Source organism: Acinonyx jubatus, chromosome E2 (genome assembly GCF_027475565.1).
Source record: "Acinonyx jubatus isolate Ajub_Pintada_27869175 chromosome E2, VMU_Ajub_asm_v1.0, whole genome shotgun sequence".
Classification (NCBI taxonomy): domain Eukaryota; kingdom Metazoa; phylum Chordata; class Mammalia; order Carnivora; family Felidae; genus Acinonyx; species Acinonyx jubatus.
The window spans coordinates 19,269,112-19,294,154 of record NC_069396.1 but is presented as its reverse complement, the minus strand read 5'-3'; the positions used below and the strand labels follow the sequence as shown (position 1 = coordinate 19,294,154).

At 36.4% G+C, this 25,043-nt stretch overlaps 1 protein-coding gene across 9 annotated transcripts in view; it reads right to left on the bottom strand.

The window, feature by feature from the left end:
• Positions 1-2,045: 2,045 nt before the first annotated feature.
• Positions 2,046-25,043, bottom strand: part of TERB1 (telomere repeat binding bouquet formation protein 1) — a 45,260-nt gene continuing 22,262 nt past the window's right edge. For 2 of the 9 annotated variants that reach the window (XM_053210144.1, XM_053210143.1), the window contains 10 exons: positions 22,622-22,774; positions 20,579-20,710; positions 19,853-19,978; positions 18,610-18,767; positions 14,622-14,971; positions 13,380-13,444; positions 12,982-13,077; positions 7,065-7,214; positions 6,702-6,767; positions 2,046-2,385 (listed from right to left, as the gene is read on the bottom strand). In XM_053210144.1, coding sequence (XP_053066119.1) covers positions 2,198-2,385; positions 6,702-6,767; positions 7,065-7,214; positions 12,982-13,077; positions 13,380-13,444; positions 14,622-14,971; positions 18,610-18,767; positions 19,853-19,978; positions 20,579-20,710; positions 22,622-22,774 — 1,484 coding nt within the window. In that variant the 3' untranslated portion in view covers positions 2,046-2,197. Of the gene's footprint in view, positions 2,386-2,699; positions 2,738-6,701; positions 6,768-7,064; positions 7,215-12,981; positions 13,078-13,379; positions 13,445-14,621; positions 14,972-18,609; positions 18,768-19,852; positions 19,979-20,578; positions 20,711-22,621; positions 22,775-25,043 lie in introns of all 9 variants that reach the window. The other 7 variants (XM_053210145.1, XM_053210146.1, XM_027075920.2 and 4 more) reach the window with 7 other exon arrangements.

Below are 25,043 nucleotides of genomic sequence, written 5' to 3'. Positions count from 1 at the left end.
TTGAGAGAGAGACACAGCATGAGTGGGGGAGGAGCAGAGAGAGGGAGAGAGAATCTCAAGGAGGCCATGCACTGTCAGCACAGAGCCTGACTTGGCTCGATCTCATGAACTGAGTGATCATGACCTGAGCCAAAATCAAGAGTCCAACACCTAATGGACTGAGCCACCCAGGTGCCCCAGTATTGGTTATTTTAAATATAGTCTCAGTAACTGACACAAATCAGTGTCTAACCGACAGTATATCATATTCTTGGGGATGCGTGAGTTAAGCAGTGTTTGATTTTTCTGTTAATTTGTGATCAATAAAAGAACTATTACCTGAGACCCACTTAAAGTAGAAAAACATGTTTAAATCCTTTCTGAACATCCGTAAGAAACAACTCCTGATTAAGCCAATAAGACTGACAAAACAATGTTTTCCCCTTTGACCTAAAACAACTTTCCTAAGTCTTGAGAAGTGCAAATCAAAAAGCCTATTTAAATGGACAAGATTCATTCACACTTGAGATGCTATAAGGAATTTTCCTAACTTTAATTTTTTTTAATCTTTATTTTTGAGAGAGAGAGAGAGAGAGAGAGAGCGTGCGAGCAAGCAAGCAGGGGAGGGGCAGAGAGAGGGAGGCACAGAATCCCAAGCAGGCTCCAAGCTGTCAGCTGGGAGCCAGATGCGGGGCTGGAACTCACGAACTGTGAGATCATGACCTGAACCGAAGTCGGACGCTTAACTGACTGAGCCACCCAGGCACCCCTTTATAATTTTAAATTATTCTTTTATTCAGGGGCGCCTGGGAAGCGGCCGACTTCGGCTCAGGTCATGATCTCATGGTCCGTAGTTTCGAGCCCCAGGTCGGGCTCTGTGCTGACAGCTCAGAGCCTGGAGCCTGCTTCGGATTCTGTGTCTCCCTCTCTCTGACCCTCCCCCGTTCATGCTCTGTCTCTGTCTCAAAAATAAATAAACATTAAAAAAGTAAAAAAAATATTCTTTTATTTAAAGGAAATTTTGAATTTAAAGAAAATTTTCTGCTTATTGGCTCTCTGCAATTTTCATTATGGATCAGAAAATTAGAAATTTAGTAAACATTCTGGGGCACCTAGGTGGCTCAGTCGTTTGAGTGTCCGACTTCGGCTCAGGTCATGATCTCGTGATTTGTGAGTTTGAGCCCCACATTGGGCTCACTGCTGTCAGTGTAGAGCCCACCTCAGATCCTCTGTCCCTCTTTCTCTGCTCCTCCTTGCTTTGTGCTCTCTCAAAAATAAATAAAACATTAAAAAATAAATTTAATAAAAATTCTTAATTTATCCAAGTAGATGTAGTCATGATGTGAAAAGGTCAAAGAATACAAACTTTTCTGGAAATACCTTTCGGGACTGAAGAAATCTATTACAATGACACGAAGCAGTGAACCAATGGGTATATAAGCACAGGTGAGCTTTAAGGCTCTGATACCTGATCCCTTTGCCACAGCAACAGCATATTAAGTTTAATAAAGGCTGCAACAGCATCCTTTGGGGATCAGGATAGGAATATAAAAAGAGTAAGAAAAATAGACAACTGAGGTCAAATAGCTTGGTTTTCCACTAGAAGAAAACTAACTTAAACGATAAAAATTTGTTCTAAGCTTTTAAAAACAAAGGCAAATAAACATACACCAAAAAAGTGAACCTGACCATAGAATTTGGGGATATTCAAAGGAACTGCACAATTAGCCTCTAGAAGAGGAAACATTTTAGTTTAGCTAACAAAATGTCAAACATTGATTTAATATGTGGGAACTTCATTTGAACAGCTTGGGAAACTATTCTAAGTTCTGGGGAGGAACTTACACTGGGTGAGAATATATACTAAAATCCAAATGTCTCACATGGTATCCATTACAATATAATGTCAAATAATGCTTAAAGGCTGATATTTTTTTCTCTGACCTGTGTTCTTTGAGCTTAAGTAAAAATAAAAGCATATTCCTAAACAAATGTTTGACCTTATAAAGGAATTTTGCTTACTAATCTACACATTAAAAAGCGTATTTGTTTTATAAATTACTTTAATGATTCAAAGAGATACAGAATCACAAGAAGTATTTAATTAAAACAGTATTGTTTTCACATTCTCTGTTTCATGAGAGTTTAGAAGATTTTAAATTGTGTTTCAAGCCATTGTATTCTATTAGTTAAACCTAAAAACTGACAAGTATTCTGATCAAGGAGCTTCATGCTTGGAGCCTTTGGTCAGCTTGTGGTATTTGTGAGCAAGATCCACAGCCTTCCGTCCTTGCTGAAAGGGGAAAGACCACAAAATTAAATTCCAGTGATTTCCCATTTTCTTAACTCCATTGGAAAGGTAATTTACTTCTTCTTTGGTAAAATTTTTACGAATTCTTCTTTTCTCTGTAATTAATGAGAATCGTAGAATATATAAGTACTTGCTGAAAAAAGGGATCTTCTTAACTTACTCTAAGGATATGAACTATGTAGTGAGAAAGCTTCATGCCTGCATTACTCATCATATAGAAATTCATTTCAATTTTAACAATTGAGTGCCTACTATTAAGCTAGGTCTTATCACTGTGAATTCTTCAATAATTTTAACAATTCTATTGCAATACGTGGAACATCTTTCAATCAAGAAGCACAAGAATTTATAAACATTTGATTTTTAATTCTCTCAACATTCCTGTGAGGACAATTAACAGACAGCTTACCTATCTTACAGATACAGTCTTCCCAAAGGGCTCCAAAACTTCATAGAATAAAAAAGAATATCGACACTTGTTACTTTAATTATCAGCCTTGGTAAATATTTTTTTTAAAAAGGGTCTTTTGAAACTCACTTTTAAAAACATTCACTACCTGTATGGGTGCTCAGCTTGATTAAAACTCAAAAAATAGGCTGCACAAGGGAGAAGGAAGTTTTTAACTATCTGGTTATTAGGGATACTTTCTACAACAGAAAGAATATGCAGTTGGTATCTGTGTACATAAATATCTTCTGGTGATGATTATTAGGAAATAGTTTTCTTGTAAGGTTTTTTGTTCATTGCTAACTCATGTTATCATTGTAGATAGATGTTGATAGGAGGAGTTTTCTCTACTTCCACTTAAGGCTGCTATTTACTTTAGAAGGAATTGAAACAGTGGTGCTGGGACAACTTTAGAAAATCTTGCCCTTGCAGGTCAAGACTGTGAGCCATTTATCTACTTCTCCTAGGATAGGAGGCATGGTTCAGATCTTTTAAAACAGAAATGAAAATCTTACCAGCAGAAGGCTGAGAAATCACTGAAAATAATGTCTGATGATTACTTAATGGTATTACTTAGAATGCAAGGTCCAGGAAGAGAAGAATTATTGTCTGTTTTGCTCACCGTTATATCTCCAGTGCCTAAAATAATATCTAATTATTGGTAAAAAGTGTTTCAAACTTTTAGCTCTACTAGAGCTTACTTTTAGCTCTACTAGAAAGCTATCATCTAAGAAATAGAGGATTTCAATTTCACTTGCTTAATGATTTGAACTCATAATCAGGAGTGGACGGGTTATTATAACGTTCAGGATACTGGGGTCCAGGAATTGTTCATGTAAAGCCAATTCTCACTTTTCCAATACAGCTGCCATCTCACTGACTCCTACATCTGTGCCCAATTCCTCAAAGGTTATTGCAGCAGAGTACTGGGCAGCCTAGAAGGAGGAAGCAGCTCTACCCCACAGGGCTCCCCTTTGTGACTTCTTTAGTGACTATCTTTTTATTTTTAATGCTTGGTTACTTTTGAGAGAGAGAGAGAAAGAGAGAGAGAGAGAGAGAGAGAGAGAGAGACCATGAGCAGGGGAGGGGAAGAGAGACGGGGACAGAGATCCAAAGCAGGCTCTACACTGACAGCCAGCAGGAGAGGGAGTGGGGGGAGGGGGCGTAGCTTGAATTCATGAACCACAAGATCATGGCCCCGGAGCCTAAGTCAGATGCTCAACCAACACAGCCACTCAGGAACCCCTTTAGTGCTAGTCTTAACATTGATCAGGCTTTAGGAAAGGGTAAGGGAAAGTAGGCAAGAAGGTTCAATTCTAGGGACTCTTATTTTTCAAAATCTCTCAAGACACCAGTCTATCCTAAAAGAGAGCCAAGTCTCTTTAAATGCTTAGATGCTGCAATGGTCTCTTCTCAAAAGAATGGTTTCAAATTTGAATGCAACCTACAACCAAATGAATGCTCATAAATGTGTCTTGAAACGAAAGGGAAATCAAGGAGGAAAAGTGGCGATGTACCAAACATTCTTACCTACTTATGAAAGAGAAGTTTAATCTAATCAGTATCTCAAGATGCCTTTCTAAATTCTAAAAAAGCAGACCAAATTATTAGCCATTTGGCGTTAGCTAAAGCAATTCTAATCTACAAAAAAGATGTATGTACTTATGAGCTGAATGTCACTTAACAGTATTTAGGATCCCTCTGTATAATCAATGTACAACCACAATTATGTGCTTTTCATGAGGCTTTACAAATGATTTTACTATGTAAAATGATTATAGGATATTTAAAAAAAAATTTTTTTAACATTTACTTATTTTTGAGAGAGACAGACATAGTGTGAGCAGGGGAGGGGCAGAGAGAGAGGGAGACACAGAATCCGAAGCAGGCTCCAGGCTCCGAGCTGTCAGCACAGAGAATGATACAGGGCTCGAACCCACGAACTGCAAAATCATGACCTGAGCCGAAATTGGATGCCCAACTGACGGAGCCACCCAGGTGCCCCAATTATAGGATATTTTAAATTGTTACATATTTGTTTTTAAGTCATGTTGCTGAAAAAAAATCCATTATTCATTTGATGCCAACTCCTTGTCAAAAGCAAGTTTTCCAAGTGCAACATGTTTCTATGGAAAAACAACCATTTTCTAACAGTTTCTACGGAAAATATTACTTCAAAAAGTGGGCTGCCCTAGAGGAGTACTGTAGTTAATTTTAATTTGCATGCAGAATTTTTAATTAATTTTTTAATGTTTATTTTTGAGAGAGAGACAGAGTGTGAGTGGGGGAAGGGCAGAGAGAGAGAGGGAGACAGAATCTGATGCAGGCTCCAGGCTCTGAGCTGTCAGCACAGAGCCCGACGAGGACCTCAAACTCACAAACTGTGAGATGATGACCCGAGCCAAAGTTGGATGCTTAACCGACTGAGCCACCCAGGCACCCCTGAACGCAGAACTTTTAACATAGAAAAAGACCCAGATATAAAAAATAAATTTCAGAGGTGCCTGGCTGGTTCAGTCAGTAAGAGTGTGTAACTCTTGATCTCAGGGTTGTGAGTTCAAGCCCCATGTTGGGTAGAGAGATTATAAATAAACTTTAAAAAAAACCACAATATTAAAAATAAATTTGAAATTTCTTTTAAGGCTTTAGCAGTGAAAATGGCCAAATAAAAGTATATGGTAAAATGTTTCCATATGAATGTCTAAATATCTTTGCAATAAATAACAGAATAATTCAATAAATGTTACTAAATTCCAGGTTACTTTGACAAGTAAAGTACTTAACTGCTTATTCTTACTCTGCAGGTATTAATTTCATATGAAGAGAAGAAAATGGTAATGTTCACTAAGTCTCTGTAATAAATTTGGAATGGTGATAAACCTGAAATTTTAATCCTGTAGTTAAGTAAAAATTCCCATAAATTAACTCATCATTTAAGAAGCATTTTGGTTTTTTTAAGTTTAGTTTTTATTTTTACTATTATTTTTTAATATCCATTTATTTTTGAGACAGAAAGAGAGAGAGAGAGAGAGAGAGCACGAGTGGAAGAGGAGCAGACAGAGAGGGAGACACAGGATCCAGAATCTGAAGCAGGCTCCAGGCTCTGAGCTGTCAGCAGAGAGCCCGATGCAGGACTCGAGCCTACAAACCGTGAGATCATGACCTGAGCCGAAGTCAGATGCTTAACTGACTCAGGCACCCTTGTTTATTTTTAGAGAGAGAGAGAACGTGAGTGGAAGCGGGGCAGAGAGAGTGGGAGAGACAGAATCCCAAGCAGGCTCCACACTCTCAGCGCAGAACCAGATATGAGGCTCGATCCCATGAACCATGAAATCATGACCTGAGCTGAAATCAAGAGTGAGATGCTCAACCGGCTGAGCCACCCACGTACCCCAAGAAGTATTTTGATTTTTAAGCAGGGCTTTAAAGGTTTATACTATTTGTCTCTTAAATTTTGATTGTTTGAAGTGCTGTAGTTATGAACCAAAATCTTTTGCAAAATCTCTCTGAAGCACTTATACATAGGAGAATAATTTTGTTCTTAAAATAGAAATGTGATCAGGAGGATAGGACAGGGACTTCTGGAGAAAGACAGGCTTGCATTTGAATGTAAGCTCTGCCATTTGCCAACTCATTATGCCTTAAAGTGGAAATAAAATACTACACACCTTATAATGTTGTTATAAGAATCAAAGGAAATATCCATAAAATACCTAACACCTAGTAAGTGCTTAATAAATGTTAGTGTCCTCCTGCTTCTTCCCCAGCGGGCAAGCAATGAGTGAGAAAGCAACATGAGGAAGGGAAGTGGGAAGCCCCTTTTCTTAGGAACTATGACCCTCATCAGACCCAATGGTTATCATTTAAGAACCATCAATGGGACTGAGAAACCATCATTTAGCTGTCCTCTTTTTCTCAGAACTATATGAAATTTAGGTTTATTTAATAATTAAATATATTAACTTATTCCTCCAGAGGTAGTAGATTCACTACTGAGTTGTCGTCTCCTACGTGGGGTCAGCAGAATTTCTGAAAAATACAGAAAACATTTAGTGTACTTAGAGTATCAATCTGCACATCAATTCCATTAGTATGAGAGTTCCTTTTCCCCCCTTCTAATGGGAATCCTTAGATGGATTAGGAAGAATTTTTAAATGACCAGAGACTAAATCTTTTCCCTGGGTACATCTTAAAACACTGGTTGCTCTAAGATATTTTCTTTTCAACATGATTTTACCCGCTAACTTTTTAATATACTTCATGTTCTAGATTACAGTTCAAAAGGTAGAGTCATAATAACAGTTTCAAAGCTGCTGAATTAATTACTTTTGTTACAGATAAGTGATTTCCTTAGTTCACTTTTATATCTGTCTTCAGCTTCCACAATGACTTTGTGACGATCACATTGGTATGGGCAAGAGTGCAAGAGCTTGCTAAAATTTCGGCTATTCAGGGATTTTCCTACTGCTATGCAACCTAAAAGAAAACAAATTAAAGTGATGCGTAGGTATTACAAAATATCTAGTAACAAATCTATGAAAACAAATATCTTTATGATGACAACTGAAGTAAAATCAGGAACTTAATTACAAATATGTCAAGAAGGTCAGTCATGTGCGAGATTAAAGACAATACAATACAGTGAAAAAAGTGTTGCAATAGAGGTATGAACAGTTAGGATGATATAGAAAAGGAGCATCTAGTTTGGTCAGGTTCTCAGCAGGAGTCACCATTAGGAAAAATACCCAGAGGAAGTGACTCTTATGCCCAGTCATCTCTTTTTGTCTCAGTGTTTTATTATGAAATTTTCAAACACACAAGAGTAAAGGGAAAAGTATAATGAACTTCCACATATCCATCATTCACTTTCAATAATTATTAAGTTATGGTCAGTCATATTTTGTCTATAACCCACTTATTCTGCTCTGCCCTCCATGTATACACTAGATTATGGAGCCTGGAATTTGCATGAAACTATAATTTCATCTGTAAATACTTCATATTCATCCCTAACAGAGAAGGACTTTTTTTAAACACACAAAACCATTATCAAACCTTAAAAAATTATGTCTAATATAATCTAATATCCAGTCAGTGCTTAAATTTCCCCATCATTTCAAAACTTTCTTTTTACAATTGGCTTGTTTAAACCAGGATCCAAAGAAGGTCCATCATTACCTTCAGTTGAAATGCCTCAAGTTTATTTTAATCAATCTAGTCTCCTCTCTTCCTCCTTGTCATTTACTTGATATAGACACTAGATCATTTATACTATGGAGTTACCCAAAGGCTAGGTTTCATTGATTATATCCTAGGTGCATGCTTTAAAATGTTCCTGTGTGTCCAATAAACTAGTAATTAGATCTGGATGATTGATTAGATTCAGATTCAATTGTTTTTAGTAGAATTCCTCACAGGCAGTATTGAGGACCTCTCACTGTATCATATTAAGAGGCACATAAAGTCTATCTTTTTTTTTAATGTTAAGATTGATCACTAGGTTCAGGTGATGTTAGCCACATCCATCCATTATAAAGTTCCCCATCTGCCTGTCGCCTAATGGTATTAGTGGCCCACTACTAAAAGACTAGAAGTTAGCCAGGCAGGAAGTTGGCTAGGATGAGGACATTTCAAGTACCATAAACATGTGTAAAAGAACAAAAAAGTTGAAAAAGCATAGCGTGTTCAGAGAATTATAGGTACTTTGGTGTGGCTGGAGTATAAAGTATGAGAAAAATGTAGGAGGAAAGTTGAGTCTTGTGAGGGCTGCAGGGGGCCAGATGACAATGGTCTTGAAAGCCATGCTATTTCTATCTGCAAGTCAATGGGGAAGGAACTAGAGGGTATTTATTAAGCAGGGAAATGACATGATTTCATTTGTGTCATAGAAAGTTTAGCTGAAGGTAAGAGGTTCAGTTGAGGGGTTACTTCAACAGTCCAGAATATAAATGAGGAATTCTGAAACAAGACATTTACAGGGAGAATGTAGAGATTTCTGAGGTAAAAACTGGTGAATAATGAGCTACTGGGGTAAGGGAAAAGTTTAGGATAATTCTTAAGTAATTTGATAGTTGATTGAATGACAAAGTTTGGAATAAGCATAGCAACTTTCTGGCAGACTTAAAGAGAACAAATATGCAATAAAATTTAACAAGTGGAAGCAGAATAAAAGTCTACAAAAATGTAAAAGTCAGGCAGAGAGGCTGAGTCAGTGAGTTACAGAGAAGCATTGAGGGGCCTTTAGCTTGGTAACATGATAAAAAGCACATATTAGAAAGAGAAGTTAACAGCAATATGCTCATTACAGTTGGGGGTTGGTGAGACTTAAAACTGAAAAAAAAGTGTAATTGAAAGTTGCTAGAAAGTTGCAGGTGTAATTGAAGCATGAAGCAAAAAGGGCCTATGTGGGAAAGAAGAAAAAATGAAATTTGACAGACTAGAAATAGGGGATATAAAGAGAAAAAATGGTTATAAATTATTTAAAGTTTGAAATCTGGGAGGCCAAAAGAATAGTGACCACACTAATAGAAATGGAGTGGCTGGAGGGAAGGCAATTTAAAAGGGAGAAAGATGCTGTGTTTTAAATACATTAACCTTGAAGTAAAAACAAGATATTGAAATATGTCTTAGGTGTAGCTAGAAAAGGAGGATGAGGCTATATATATAATCCAAGGTAGAAGCCAAGTGTAGAGATAAAGATTTGAAAATCATCAGTATGATAGGTGATGCCACAAAAGCAGATGTTGAAACAGCATTGAGTAAGTGCTATAGATTATGTCTTGGGGAAATATGCAGAAATTTGGCAGGAAGAGAAAGATAAAGTAATAAAGGTGATAAAATGAAGTGTTTTTCAGACTTCTTGAGATGAGGACTAGTTCTATTAATCTGATCCCCATGCCTGCCAAAGAATAAACACTCCCTAAGTGTCTGTGAAGTGAGTGAATCATCATTAAAGAAGGGAACTAGGAAAGAACCATCTCAAACAAACTAAGATATGAAAGGGAGTTAACAGTAATAAAGTATCTCCTCTGCCCTGTGGAATACTTCCCACCAGAGGTTCCCAAACTTTCTCACGTCATGGCATCCTTGAGATCTTGGTGATTTTTTATGGCACTCCTAGGCCAAAAGAAATACCAATCTTCTGTTAAGTCCCAAACAACTTAATAAGCATTTATGTTCTAATAACTTAGTAGCCATTTGAAAAAATAATACACTTAAATTGAAAAATACTTAGATTTCATTCTTATTAACCACAATTACTCCTTTGTTTTTAAAAGATTTTATTTTTAAGTAATCTCTATAAGCATCATGGGGTTCAAACTCACAACCCTGAGATCGAGAGTCACACTGCTCTACTGACTGAGCCAGCTAAGCACCCCTAATCACAGTTACTCCTAATGCGATATATGCACTTACTAGGTACAGAACAAATTCTCCTATCTTGGAATCTGACTGACACTGCCACCCTCATTTCCTGTTCCACATTATTTTCATGTAGTGCTTGCTTTTTATCACAACCACTGGAAACTCAGGTCCACAATGACATGAAATCATCAAAAGGAATGCAGTGCAAGCTGATGGTGAAACTGTAACGACTCTGAGCTAGTAGTTCCTGTGGTATCCAAAAGATGTTTATTATGTATTTCACTTATAAAATTTATTTTTTTAATGTTTATTTTTTTTGAGAGACAGACACAGAGACAGAGAGAGAGAGAGAGAGAGAAAGTGCTTGTGTATGCAAGTGGAGGAGGGGCAGAGAGAGAGGGAGAGAGAATCTCGAGCAGGCTCCTCGCTGTCAGCACAGAGCCTGACACAGGGCTCGATCCCACAAACTGTGAGCTCATGACCTGAGCTGAAATCAAGAGTCAGATGCTTAACACACTCAACCACCCAGGCGCCACTCATTTATAAAATTTAAAGTATTTTGTCATGCCCTTTCAAGTTCACCACAGACCTCCTGGGAGTCTGGGTGGATAGTTTGGGAACTGTGTCTTTAAACTATTGAGAGGAGAGGATTCCACGAAATGGTTATCAACAGTGTAGAGATACTAAAGAGGAGAAGAATTTTTTAAAAAGTCATTGGTTTGGCAGAAAAAAAGAGGCTTCAGATAATCTTTAACATTAAAGTTTAGTAGAATGGCAATAAAAGAAGCCAGATTGCAAGGAACTAAGAAGGAAATTAATACATTGAAAGAGAAAGGAGAAAGAGCAAGTATCTGGTAATGATGAAAGAAAGAGCAGATGAATATTTGAAGGGACAGCAAGTCACATAAAGTATTTAAATTTTTCCTTTTTAAGTTTTAATTTAATTTAATTTTATTTTATTTTAAGTAATCTCTACACCCAACGTGGGGCTCAAAACCATGATCCCAAGATCAAGAGTCACATGCTCCTCCAACTGAGCCAGCCAGGCACCTCTAGATTTTTCTCTTTAAGACAAGAAGAAATGAACATAGTTTAAGTGGGGACAAAAGAAGTTAATGGATAGAAAGGTAATGAAGAGAAAGATTTCACAAGTATTAAAATGGGGAAGAAAAAAGAGATGGCATTCAGATTATAGTTAGGTATAGTTAGTTTTAGAGTAATAGAGACAAACTCTACATCCAAGACTAAAGAATAGTGATATTTTGAGCCTAACATGAGCCTCAATTTTGTCCACGTAACAGAGTGTGACACTAAAACAAAGAGGAAATACCAGGGTATGGAGGAGGAAAAGGGATGGATTAAGCGTCCCTTGGATGGATGGAACATTTACAGGGCCCCTGCAGAACAAATAACTAATGGGGCAACTACGTGGATAGAACTAGAGGGTGTTATGCTAAGTGAAATTAGTCGGAGAAAGACAAATATCATATGACTTCACTCATATGAGGACTTTAAGACACAAAACAGGTGAACATAAGGGAGGGGAAGCAAAAATAACATATAAACTGGGAGGGGTGGGTGTCTGGGTGGCTCAGTCAGTTGAGTGTCCTACTTCAGCCCAGGTCATGATCTCATGCTCTTGAGTTCGAGCCCCGCGTCTGGCTCTATGCTTACAGCTCAGAGCCTGGAGCCTGCTTTGGATTCTCTGTCTCCCTCTCTCTCTGCCCCTCACCTGCTTGCGCTCTGTCTCTCTCTCTCAAAAATAAATAAACATGAAAAAATTAAAAATAAAATAAAATAAAAACAGGAGGGGGACAAAAACATAAGAGATTTTTAAATATGGAGAATAAACAGAGGGTTGCTGAAGGGGTTGTGGGAGGGGGGATGGGCTAAATGGGTAAGGGGCAGTAAGGAATCTACTCCTGAAATCATTGTTGCACCATATGCTAACTAACTTGGACGTAAATTAAAAATAAATAAATTATTAATAAAAAATAACTAATGGGGCATATAATACTAGAAACATTTATATACTAACTACAGACGTAAAAATAGATATTGTTTAACACTTAATGCCTAATGTGTACAGCATTATCCAGAATATACACCCACTGATGCTCTCTGAAAATATACAAAACGTTTACCTTACTCAGAAAAGTTAAACTCATAGATGGTATTAATTGTGACAAAAACAGAATAATAAAGTAATTAAAAAAATGTTAGCTATGGTGATTCAGATAATGAATACTGGAAGCACCGGCTAATGCAGATAAGAGGTATTAATTTGAATGTTTTATGATATTCCAGATTGTTACTTCTCTAATGGAAATGAAGTGTTTTTTTTTTAATGTTTATTTACTTAAAAAAATTTTTTTTTTTTAACGTTTGTTTATTTTTGAGACAGAGAGAGACAGAGCATGAACGGGGGAGGGTCAGAGAGAGAGGGAGACAGAGAATCTGAAACAGGCTCCAGGCTCTGAGCGGTCAGCACAGAGCCCGACGCGGGGCTCGAACTCACGGACCGGGAGATCATGACCTGAGCCGAAGTCGGCTGCTCAACTGACTGAGCCACCCAGGCACCCCAATGTTTATTTATTTTTAAGAGAGAAAGTGAGAGTGTGCGTGTGTGCAGGTAACAGAAAGGAGACAGGATCTGAAGCAGGCTCCACACTGACAGCAGAGAGCCTGGTGTGGGGCTCAAACTCATGAACCACGAGATCATGACCTGAGCTGAAGTCAGATGCTTAACCGACTGAGCCACCCAGGTGATCCTAAAGGCAATGAAGTTTAAATCACACAGGCAGAATTATTATAAAGTCTAGTTAACTAATATCATATAAAGTTTTAATTACAAAATAACTGTATAAAAAATATTTACCTGAGCATCTATACTTTAACATTTTAGAATGACTGTCAGTTGCTAGAAAAGTGATGACTTCTTTATTTATTATATCTGAACATAATGTAAATGGATCTGGAAAAAAATTGCAATATTTAAGATTCTTTTGATTAATGAAAAGGACCTGACATTTACATGATATATTAATTCTCAAGATTTTCATAAACTTTAGTACAGTACTACATATTCAGTCATCTTGTTGGATAAACAGAAAGGTCTGGATGTCAATAACAGGTGATTAAAGTATTTACACCAGAAAGGAGTCAAAAGTGTGGCTTATATGTTAGAGGGCAAATATACCAATTACATTTTTGGCTGTATTAGTCACCTAAATATGTTTTCTTAAAAAATCAAAGAAGAAATATTTTTAGTCATACCTGTTACTGGTAACTCCTGCTTTCTATTTTTGACAACAGGAATTGGAGGTTTAAAAACATGGTCACTAAAAGAAAACAGACACCAGAAATTAAAAGTAAACATACTCCTCAGTGTGTGCACAAATGTTTCTGTAAGCAGTGGTGTGATTCTGGGTGTTTGGCAGGCAGGAGATGGAACCAGGATCTACTAAAGTCTATCAAATTCTGCCAAAGTAGCGTTTGTAATGGTTATAGCCTCCTTTCTAAAAGTGGAGCTAAATAAGATTCCAAAAGGCAATAATACTGATGCCAACAGAAACACAGGGAAAAAGTTATAAAAGAGAAAAACATAGTGTGCCTGTCTGGCTCAGTTGGAAGAAGAACATGCGACTCTTGATCTTGGGGTCACGGGTTCGAGCCCCATGTTGGGTGGAGAGATTACTTAAATAAACAAGCAAACAAACGTAAAAAAAAAAAAAAAAAAAAAAAAGGAGAGAACAAAAGCAATGGGACAGAAAGCAAGAGAGCTGGCCCAAGGGCATATTTCAATGCTTTCCAATTCCACATCCCTGAGAAATCAGGTTAAAATTAACATCAAGAATGGTTTTATAAAGGAAAAAAAGGAGTGGTGATGATGTAATCCATCTCCCTAATATTCCGTTTACATTGCAACCTTCCCAGAATATAGCAGCAATACTCTTCAGTTTCCCTACTAGCTCAGTATCCATCAGAGGAGAGAACACAAGTAAATTTTTAAGAAAAGCTACATCTCAGGTCCAGCCCCATAGGCTATCTGAGGGAGCAAGGTCATGAACTGGAGGTGAGGTGAAAGGAACAAATGAAAAGGTAATCCTGAGCCATATTTTCATCACACACTACTCCTTTTTATCAAATTAAATTTACAAACTGGTTTTTGCTACATTGCCGATGGATTATTAATGCATGTGTTGTTACTTCAGGTATAGGGTTTCAGGTTAAGTTCTCTGAGTATCCTTTCTAAAATGCAAATCTGATGTCACACAATTTAAAATTGTCAATGACTCCCTACGCCCTATGAGTGAAAACCAAAAATCCTGACTGTGACATGCAAGGCCCTAGATGAACTGGCCCATACCTCCCCATCCAAACTCCATTCCCAATATCTCCATTTAGGCTCCTCCCAAGACCATTTTTTATCATTTCTATATCCCAGGGCTTAATAACATAGTACTACAAAAAAAAATACTTGAATAAATAAAGTTAGAAACAATTATTAAACTATACCTTGATTGAGAAACAGAATTCTTTTTTTCAAAATTTGTTCTTTCATGTAAGTTTTGACTATAGCTTGAATCGGCTTTATATAAAGTTTTATTTTGTCCACTCTCCCTATAACAAGCATCAAATGGATCTGTACTCTTTAACAGGGTCTTCATTTGGTGATCATTTGTACACGCTGTAGTTAGAATTCCATGGGATTTACAACTCGGAAGCTTTCTAGACTGGCTTTTATCCTTATCTTCTGCTTCAGGGCCTTTGCCAATACTATCTCCATGGAGGTGTTTCAATGTATTTTCAATATTTATGTTCATAGATGAAACATTATCCTTGTATTTTTCTCTTTGTATTTTTTCCTATAATGTAAAAATGACAAGTAAATAATTTCAAGATAATCCATTTGTTTTATAATCCAATTTATACTTTCTTTAAATAATATAGGAAAAGTTCATGATTGTCAACAGAATATACATAATAAAAGGGACAGTTTACATTAACAGGAAAGGGGAATTTATTTAGTAAATGAACTGGGGACAACTGGGTAGCCCTCTGGGGAAAAATAAATTGGATCCATATCTCACAATTCACACAAAAACAAAGTCAAAATGAGGGGAGCCTGGTGGCTCAGTAAGGTAAGCATTCAACTCTTGATTTTGGCTCAGGTTATGATCTCACAGTTCGTGAGTTTGAGCCCCATATCAGACTCTGTGCTGACAGTGTGAAGCCTGCTTGGGATTCTCTCTCTCCCTCTCTCTCTGTCCTTACCCCATTCATGCTCTCTCTCTCAAAATAAATAAACTTTAAAAAAGTCAAAATGAGCTAAATATTGATATATAAAAAACTAAACTTGTGTGTATATATATGTATATACACACACATATATGTGTGTGTGCATGTGTGTTTTTTTTTAATGTTTATTTTTGAACTAGAGACGGCGTGAGTGGGGAAGAGACAGAGAGAGACAGAAGATCCGAAGTGGGCTCTGCACTGAGAGTAGAGAGCCCAATGTGGGAATCAAATTCATGAACCACAAGGTCATGACCTGAGCTGAAGTCAGACACTTAACTGACTCAGCCACCCAGGTGCCCCAGAAATTGTATATATTTTAAAAGAAGACATAATATTTTAACATTCCTGAGGGGACGAAGGCCTTTCTAAATATCACACAGAATCAATAAATCATGAAGAAAAGAAACTAATATAGTTGACCCCATGAAAAATTTTTTTCAAAGCTCTACTATAGACCAAGAATAATATGGGTGGCTGGGGCAGTTGTGGGGAGGGCGGACTCAGAAGAAAAAAAGGTCAGAAGCAAACCAAATGATTATCAAAACATCTAGAAAGAATATGTATAAATCATGTCTTGGGGTATGATTTTTCTATCAACATTTATGAAAAGCTACTATAATGAAATATGAAGAAGATCAACAATAGTATAGAAAAATAGGAAAAGGAGATGAACAGTTAATGGGAAAGGAAACATAAATAGCTCCTAAACTTATGAAAAAATGCCCCATCCCACATGCAAAAAGAGAAATGCACAATAAAGCTACACTGAGACAGCATTCATCTAGGACACTGGCAAAAATTGAAAGGGTATACACTCTCATAACTTACAGGTGAGAACATAAATTGCACAACTTCTATGGAGAAACAATTTGACAGGATTGTTCATAATAAAACTTGCACATCTTTACAAAAAAATCCTATAGATAGGGGAACCTTGGTGGTTCAGTTTGTTAAGCGTCTGACTCTTAATTTTGGATCAGGTCATGAGCTCACAGTTCATGGAATCAAGCTCTGTGTCAGGCTCTTGCTGACAGCAAGGAGCCTGCTTGGGATTCTCTCTCTCCCTCCCTCTCTCTGCCCCTCCCCTGCTCACACATATACACACACATGGCTGGGAATGGAGAATGCAAGGAAATACCTAAAGGGTACAGAGTTCCTTTCTGAGATGATAAAAATATTGTAAATGACTATAGTTGCACATACTGTAAATATACTAAACACTACTGAATTGTACACTTTAAATGGGCAAATGGTATGGTGTGTGAATAACATCTCAATAAAGCTTTTTTAAAAAAGATGAAATACTAATATAAACATGCATAAACCTTGAAAACATTATTCTAAATGAAAGAAGCCAGTCACAAAAGACCATGTGCTCTATGATTCAATTTATATAAAAAGTACAGAATAGGCAAATATATAGACACAGAAAATAGTTTAGTGGCTGCCTAGGCTGGGAAGGTGGGAAGAATGGATGGGGAAATAGGGAGGGTGACTGCTAAAAGGTATGGGGTTTTTTGGGGGGCATGATAAAAATGTTCTAAGATTGATTGTGGTAATGGTTGCACAATTCTGTGGGTATACTAAAAGCCAATGAAATGTACACTTTAAACAAGTCAACTGTATGGAATGTGATTTACATCTTAGTAAGGTGGTTACAAATATATATATTTACCACCTGGGTGGCTCAGTCGTTTAAGCGTCTCTTAATTTCAGCTCAGGTCATAATTTCATGGTTCATGAGTTCGAGCTCTACATTGGGCTCTGCAGTGACAGCATGGAGCCTGCTTGGAATTCTGTCTCCTTCTCTCTCTGCCCCTACACTGCTCGCTCTCTCTCAAAAGAAATAAAAATAAACAAAAAAATTTTAGTGTTTTATTTATTTTTGAGAGAGAGACACACACATAGCATGAGCAGAAGAGGGGCAGAGAGAGAGGGAGACACACAATCCAAAGTAGGCTCCATTCAGGCTCTGAGCTGTCAGCACAGAGCCTGATGCAGGGCTCAAACTCACGAACCACAAGATCATGACCTTAGCCAAAGTTGGACACTCAATCAAATGAGCCACCCAGGCTCTCCAATAAAAATAAACTTAACAACAACAAAATATATTATATATATTTTTATTATATATATATTTATATATGTTTATATATATTTTACATATATATATAAAAAATATATGGTAGCAAGACATTTACTCTAGAGTTGTTTACACTTGTGAGAGATTGAATATAATCTAAATGTCTCTCAATTAAGTACTAGTTAAATAAATTTATAATAATCTTTAATATTGAATACTACTCAGTCATTTAAAAGAATGAAATTACTATACTATTATACTAAGTTGAGCCTATGCTTTTATTTTTAAAAATACATGCACAAAGGAGCACCTGGGTGGTTCAGTTGGTTGAGCATCCAACTTCAGCTCAGGTCATGATCTCCTGGCTCGTGAGTTTGAGCCCTGCATGGAGCTCTCTGCTATCAGCACAGAGTCCACTTCGGATCCTCTGTCCCCCATTTTCTCTGTACCCCTCCTGCTTGTTCTCTCTCTCTCTCTCTCAAAAATAAATAAACATTTAAAAAAATTTTTGAGAGACACAGCATGAGTGAGCGAGGGGTAGAGAGAGAGAGGGAGAGAGAATCTCACGAGGTGCAGAGAGGGAGAGAGACTGCAGAGCCCAAAGCAGGGCTTGAGCTCACACATGCGGGACTAGAACTCAAAAACCAAAAGATCATGACCTGAGACAAAGACGGGTGCTCAACCGACTGAACCACCCAAGCGCCCCATCAAAAATAAACATTTTTTAAAAGTACACACACACAAAGACACAAATTGTACATACATAAAAAAATATAGAAACATGTATATGTGTGTATATATACATACATACATATACATATATAAGAGAGAGAGATTACTTCTCCATCCTTTCTCTTTCTTGAACCCTTATTATACAGATGTTAGATCTCTATCTTCCGTGTCTCTTATTTTTTCAGTCATCATTTCCATTTCTTAAAAATCTTTTCTTTCTGTGCTCAAAGATGGTTACTCAAGTATCACTACTTAATTTTGAATTTAAAACCAATAAAACTTAAAAAATAACTTAGCAGGAAAAATATTTTACCCTCTAACCTCTACTGAAAAAACAAAACAAAAAACCTTGAAAAAAGTTCTATATTCTTTGAAACAAAAAAACCCCACCTCATTTCCTTCTCTTTCAAGCTGTTCTATTCTGTGTAGAATTTCCTTTGCTTTCTTCCAGTACTCTTCAAGATTCTTCTCTTTCATATTTATGTCTTCTAATTGTTTTTCATTCTCATCAAAAGAATATTCTCCTAGACTTAGACATAATTTTTCAGCTTCATAATATGGGAAAAAATAGTTAATTTATCCATTACTGGAAATGTTTTTTTTTACACTTTAAGTGTAATTTTAACACTAAATACAGACAACCTCATGCCCCCACCCCCTTCTCTAAATTTGGCCCATCTAGACTAAATTAACTGTCTAAATGGTATAGAAAATAAACACAAAGCCAGTGCTAGGCAGAGGCCCAAGCCCCGGTCATAAATTAGACTTTAATCTGCAGAGTTATAGGAGAAAGAGTATCATGAAAATATGTTATGCCAGATACATGAACACCCTCAGGTATATGGATACTGGTTTTAAAGTAGTTTTTTTTCAACAGCTTTCATAGAGTGGTTCCTTCCTATAATCTTTTAAGTTTTCTTTTTGCATTTTGCAGCAGCAATTTTTCTTCCATGAAGACTAATTCAATGGCCATTAATCCTTCAATGCATGCTCCCTCCTAACAGTGCCTCACTGTTGCTCATACCTGAGACATTTGCCATAACAAATTCCCTTCTTTCCACCTAGTTAATGCTATATATTCAGATCTCAGCTCAAGAATCACTTCTTCCAAAGCCTTTTCTGCTCCAAGTCTAAAACACAGTCTTTTGTTCTATGCTCTCTAAGCTCTATTGCTCCATCCATTCCTAGCCCTTACGTTAATATATAACAATTCATTCATTTTTGAGATTATTAATGACTACCTGTTTATCTAGTTAAACTAAGCTCTATGAGTGCAGACTGTTGTTTCTTAATCATTGTATCCCTAAAACCTAGCAGAGTGCCTGGCAAATAAAAGGCACTCAGTTTTCAAAATAAATGAAATGTACTTTAACCATAAGTCACCTGTAGACCTCAAGTTTAAGTCCTACAACTAAATTTGTCCACAATGCATAAAATAAGTAAATTCTCTATATTGTTGCTCTCTTCCAGATAGATTTTTAATATGATGAAACACTTTAGTCATGTCCAAATCATATACTCTGCTTTTCAAATGTAAGAAGAGCCTGGGGACCTTAAGGGGTTTGGCTCATTCAGCAGATACAAATTCCCTTTCATAAACTTTGGTATTTTTTTAAAGTAACAATATACTTACTAATTTTTTTGCAATTGTGAAGCACAAAAGTGGCAGCTTTGTTTAGTTCCTCACTCTGTGATTCAGTTAAGGCTTGTATCATGAGTGGAAGCCCATTGTTTTTAAAAAGGTCATACTGATTTTCCTCTGGAAAATATATCAAAAATGAGAGTAGAAGATAGTAAATCCTAAGCAAGAGACAGAAAAGCAAGGAGAATGGAAAAGTGGAGCAGGGAGCAAAGAGGAGAGAAGAGATTGCAAGGAGAGAGAGTGAGGAATGTAGAGAGGGTTGGAAAAGAGGAAAATGGACAGAGAGAGAGCAGGAGAAGATTGGAAAGAGGGAGGAAAATGGAAGAGGAGGAGAAAAAAGAGAGTGATAAGTAGAGAAAGAAAGATAGGACTTTCAAAGGTTTTCAGTAAGGGAGAACAGGATTGGATCTGTGCAGCAGTGTAAGAGTGGATTGAAAAATGGAGATACGAGAGAGGGAACACAAGGAGAAATCTATTCCAATAACATTGGTGAAAGATGTTGAGGGGCTAAGGGCCTAAATTGGAACTGGGCAGAAAGGGATAAGGAAGAATATGGATGAAGAAGGATGAAGAGCAAAATGACTAGCTTGGGGACTGAATGACTTGGAGAAAGGCAGTACTTTTAAGCCTTTCACATGAAAATGAGGGAAAAAAACAAAAGTGGATTTCCACTCCTCCACTGTTCTAATAAGCACACTGAATAAATTTAATACTTACCACAATCCTCTGTGCAATGACCAAGAGTAAGTATGATGCTAAATTTTTCTCCTGAATCCAGACTTTCATGAAGCAGTAATGTCAGAAGTTTTGAAACAATCTGATACTTGGATAGTATTACTCCAAAAGTAGCTATTAGTATAAAATAGAGGGAAAAGAGTATAAACTTCAAACTCATAACTATATATATATATACTATATGTCAGATCTTATCCTGGGAGAATGATCTCATAACTATATAATATCTAATATTCATAGCTCATATAATATCTAATATGTATGTGTATGTGTATGTGTATATAAATAAATACATTGTAATAATATGGTGACTTACATAGTCCTCATTAATCCCACTTCCCAAGATAGGGACAGTTTACTAAAGCCTATTTTACGAAGAATGGTTTCTTCTCAATTATCCTGCATAATACTGTGAGTATGAAGTAATAATACTACCTCCCTAAAAGCTGAATATGCTTACTCTCACCTTATACACCTGTTCTTATCTAGATGGACTATAGACCTTCCTATGTAACTAACTCCTGCCCGTAACTGAAATACGTTATTAACTGCCATGGTTCTAATGTTAATGACACAGTGAAGCATCCCTGAAGCTGTCACAGTGAGATATAACAAAATTCAAGAAGCTGCCATTTTGTTATACTTCTCCTAACAGCATTTTTAACAGAGTTCACCCAGTGTCTAACAATATTGATATCAATAGTAAGGTTGTAAATTCTTCAAGGTACTAGGTCTTAATCATTTTTGTGTCTCTAGAGCTCACTAAGAGCCCAGCACATAGCAGGCCCTTAAAAGCTGATCTTTAGGAATGCAAGCTGGTGCAGCCACTCTGGAAAACAGTATGGAGTTTCCTCAAAAAAACTAAAAATAGAACTACCCTATGACCCAGCAATTGCACTACTAGGCATATATCCAAGGGATACAGGTGTGCTGTTTCAAAGGGACACATGCACCCCCATGTTTATAGCAGCACTATCAACAATAGCCAAAGTATGGGAAGAGCCCAATGTCCATCAATGGATGAATGGATAAAGAAAATGTGGTATATATGTACAATGGAGTATTACTTGGCAATCAAAAAGAATGAAATGTTGCCATTTGCAACTATGTGGATGGAACTGGAGGGCATCATGCTAAGTGAAATTAGTCAGAGAAAGACAAAAATCATATGATTTCACTCACATGAGGACTTTAAGAGACAAAACAGATGAACATAAGGGAAGGGAAACAAAAATAATATAAAAACAGGGAGGGGGACAAAACAGAAGAGACTCATAAATATGGAGAACAAACTGAGGGTTACTGGAGGGGTTGTGGGAGGGGGGACGGGCTAAATGGGTAAGGGGCATTAAGGAATCTACTCCTGAAATCATTGTGGCACCATATGCTAACTAATTTGGATGTATATTTAAAAAAATAAAAAATAAAACAAGTCAAAATAAAAAAAATAATAACTGATTTTTTAAAAATCACCTACTTATTTTTCAGTTTTTTGTGAATGTTAAAAGCATTGGTTATTACGGAGATTTACAGACTATCATTCCTCAGTGTCTGTACATGTGAGAAGCAGCCATGGGTTCAAGTCTGAGTCTGCCACACACTAGTTATGGTTGGGTAAGTCAGACCTCATACTTATTAGAAAGAAGCATAACTTAATTCTTTATATAATTTTTTAAAATCTATAAATTGGGTTTTCCATTCCTTATGTTTCCCAAATGTCCATTTCCAACTTAAAGTTTTTAACTTAATATTGTTCTTTTGTTGAAACAAAGGTTTAGAAATAATAGAATCTTATCTTGATTCTATCATTAGACAAAGTCAGAAGTCCTAGTTTTGAACCCTTAGGGAAGTCATAACCTTCATGGGAAAACAAGGAGTTGGACTAGATAAGTTTTAAGATTCCTCCCACATGTGAGAAACTGGAAGTCCAAACCATGTTTGTGTTCCATCTACCATTTCAACACCTACCATGTTGAATTCAAACAAAACGCAATTATATAAAAATTACTAAGCACGTTTACTCACGATTATCAGCAATACACGCATCCACTGTCTTTGTCACCACCACTGCAAGCTTAGCACTGGAAACAGTCTTGTGTGAATCAGATTCCAGTTGCACAAGAACTTGAGACAATACATCCAGTCCACCCACAGATATAAAGTATTTCTGAACAAATGCTTAAGGAATAAAGTAGCAAGACTATTAATATCGCAAACAAGTGTATGGTTCCATTCAATTATTTTGCACTAAATATGACATTAACTTGACTTTTTCAAGTACTAAAAATCCCAAAATTAAAGAATGAAAAAATCTAATCTTTACCTTTAATCATAAAATAGGTCATTTACTTAAGTAAGAAATGCACTTTCACATGGAACAACTACACACACAGTACAGTGTTTCTCATGTGTTAGATATCTTTCTTATTTAGCAAAAACTGGTATATCTTGCAAGAATGGCATTAGTAAACTCAAGTCCTTCAATAGAGCTATGAAGAATAGATTAATTCATTTAGTGTGATATTGCAATTAGCAAGCTGCCTATTTTCTGAATTCCAACTTAACTCATTCCTTAGATTGCTCGAATCTACAAAGGGCAAAGTAATTTAACTATTCCAAAAGAACACATATTTTATCCATCTTATTTAAGCCTAATTGTTTTAGTTCTTAGAACATAAAATTATAACATATTATTGAGAGTCATAACAACTATTCCAAGCAAAGACTCAGTGAAAAATACATTTTTGAAAAGTCGAAGTGTCTTGTTCCCCCTTTGAAAATGATTCTGATGGGAAAGTATCCCATGGGTCTGTGTATTCAACAGTCTCTACAGCCCCTATCCCAGCAGTGGGCTTATAACAAATGGATACATGGATTAATGATTATAATTCTGCCACGAACCTTCTTCCCAGTATACCCTAGTACTACAAATTGAGCCAAGATGATTTAAACAAAAAAATTACTTTTTGTATTGTTCAACAAAACACAAAGATCTTAATCTAAAAAAACATCATGGTCAGAATTTTCTACATTTGGGAAAGGAACTGTTAGGAAATGTTATCAAAGGATAAGCAAACATTTTCGATATTATGGAGACTCCAAAACAGGTTTCTTTACTGCAAAATATTTTCATTAAAAAAAATTCTTGAAAAAATAAGTATTTTTATTTTTATATTTATTTGTTTTATGGGGGGAGAAGGAGAGAGAATGCATGCATGAACAGGGAAGAGGCAGGGGGGAGGGGGGGAGAAGAATCCCAAAGAGGATCTGCACCTGCAGCACAGACCTGACATGGGGCTCAAACCCACAAACCATGAGATCATGACCTGAGCTGAAACCAAGAGTCAGACCCTTAACCAAATGCGTCACCCAAGTACCCCTAGGAAGTATTTTTAAATGCTTAAATGAAAATGGCACTGTATTACCATGATTTTTAGTTATGGCCCATGTAATAAAAATTTATAAACACAAGAACATCCTAGTCTACACTTGTATGCTGAATATTTCAAATTTCATCTTATATTTCATACCAGTTTGCTGACAGTAATGAGGTTCTAAAATTATTATTCATCCAAGTTGACTCTTAGATAAAAAGGAAATGTCAAAGCATCATGGAGAGAATCCAATTTTTGGAATTATAGAGCTAAGTTCCTTTGCATGTGAAACATGACAATTTGCTTTAAATGTGTGAATACAGAAATATACCAACAACATGTGAGAAAGTTCTAGTTGCTCCACAACCTCATCAACATTTAATATTACTAGCCTTTCCCCTTTCAGCCATTGCAGTGAGTGTGTAGTGGTATCCTTTGGGTTTTAGTTTGGATTTCTCTAATAACAATAATTCTGAATATCTTTTCAAACATTTTTTCAATGCTTATGTATAATTTAATATTCATATCTCCTTTGGTGACATATCTGACCAAATCTTGCCTCTTTTTTTTAATCATTAGGTTGTTTTTTTGTCCTACTGATTTGTAAGAATTCTCTATATATCTTAGGTGTAAGTTCTTTACCAGGCGTACATTTCACAGATATTTTCTCCCAGTCTATGGCTTTCCTTTTCAGCTTTTAATTTCAGTGAAGTCCAATTTATCATTTTCTCTTTAGTGGCTCATACTTTCTGTGTTCTGAGAAAGCTTTGTCTTCTCCCAAGTTATGAAGATTTGCTCCTATGTTTTCGTTGAGAAGTTTTGAAGTTTTAGTTCTTACATTTAGGTCTATGGATCATTTCAGGTTCATTTTTGTATACAGTGTAAAATTAGGGTTGAGATTCATATTTTGTGTATGGATATCCACTCTTTCCAGCACCATTTGTTGAAAAGATTATCTTTTCCCACATGGAATTATTATGGCACCTTTGTAGAAAATCAACGACTATCTATGTATGGGTCTATATATGGGCTATTTTGCTGCATTGACCTAATATGTCTACACTTACATCAAC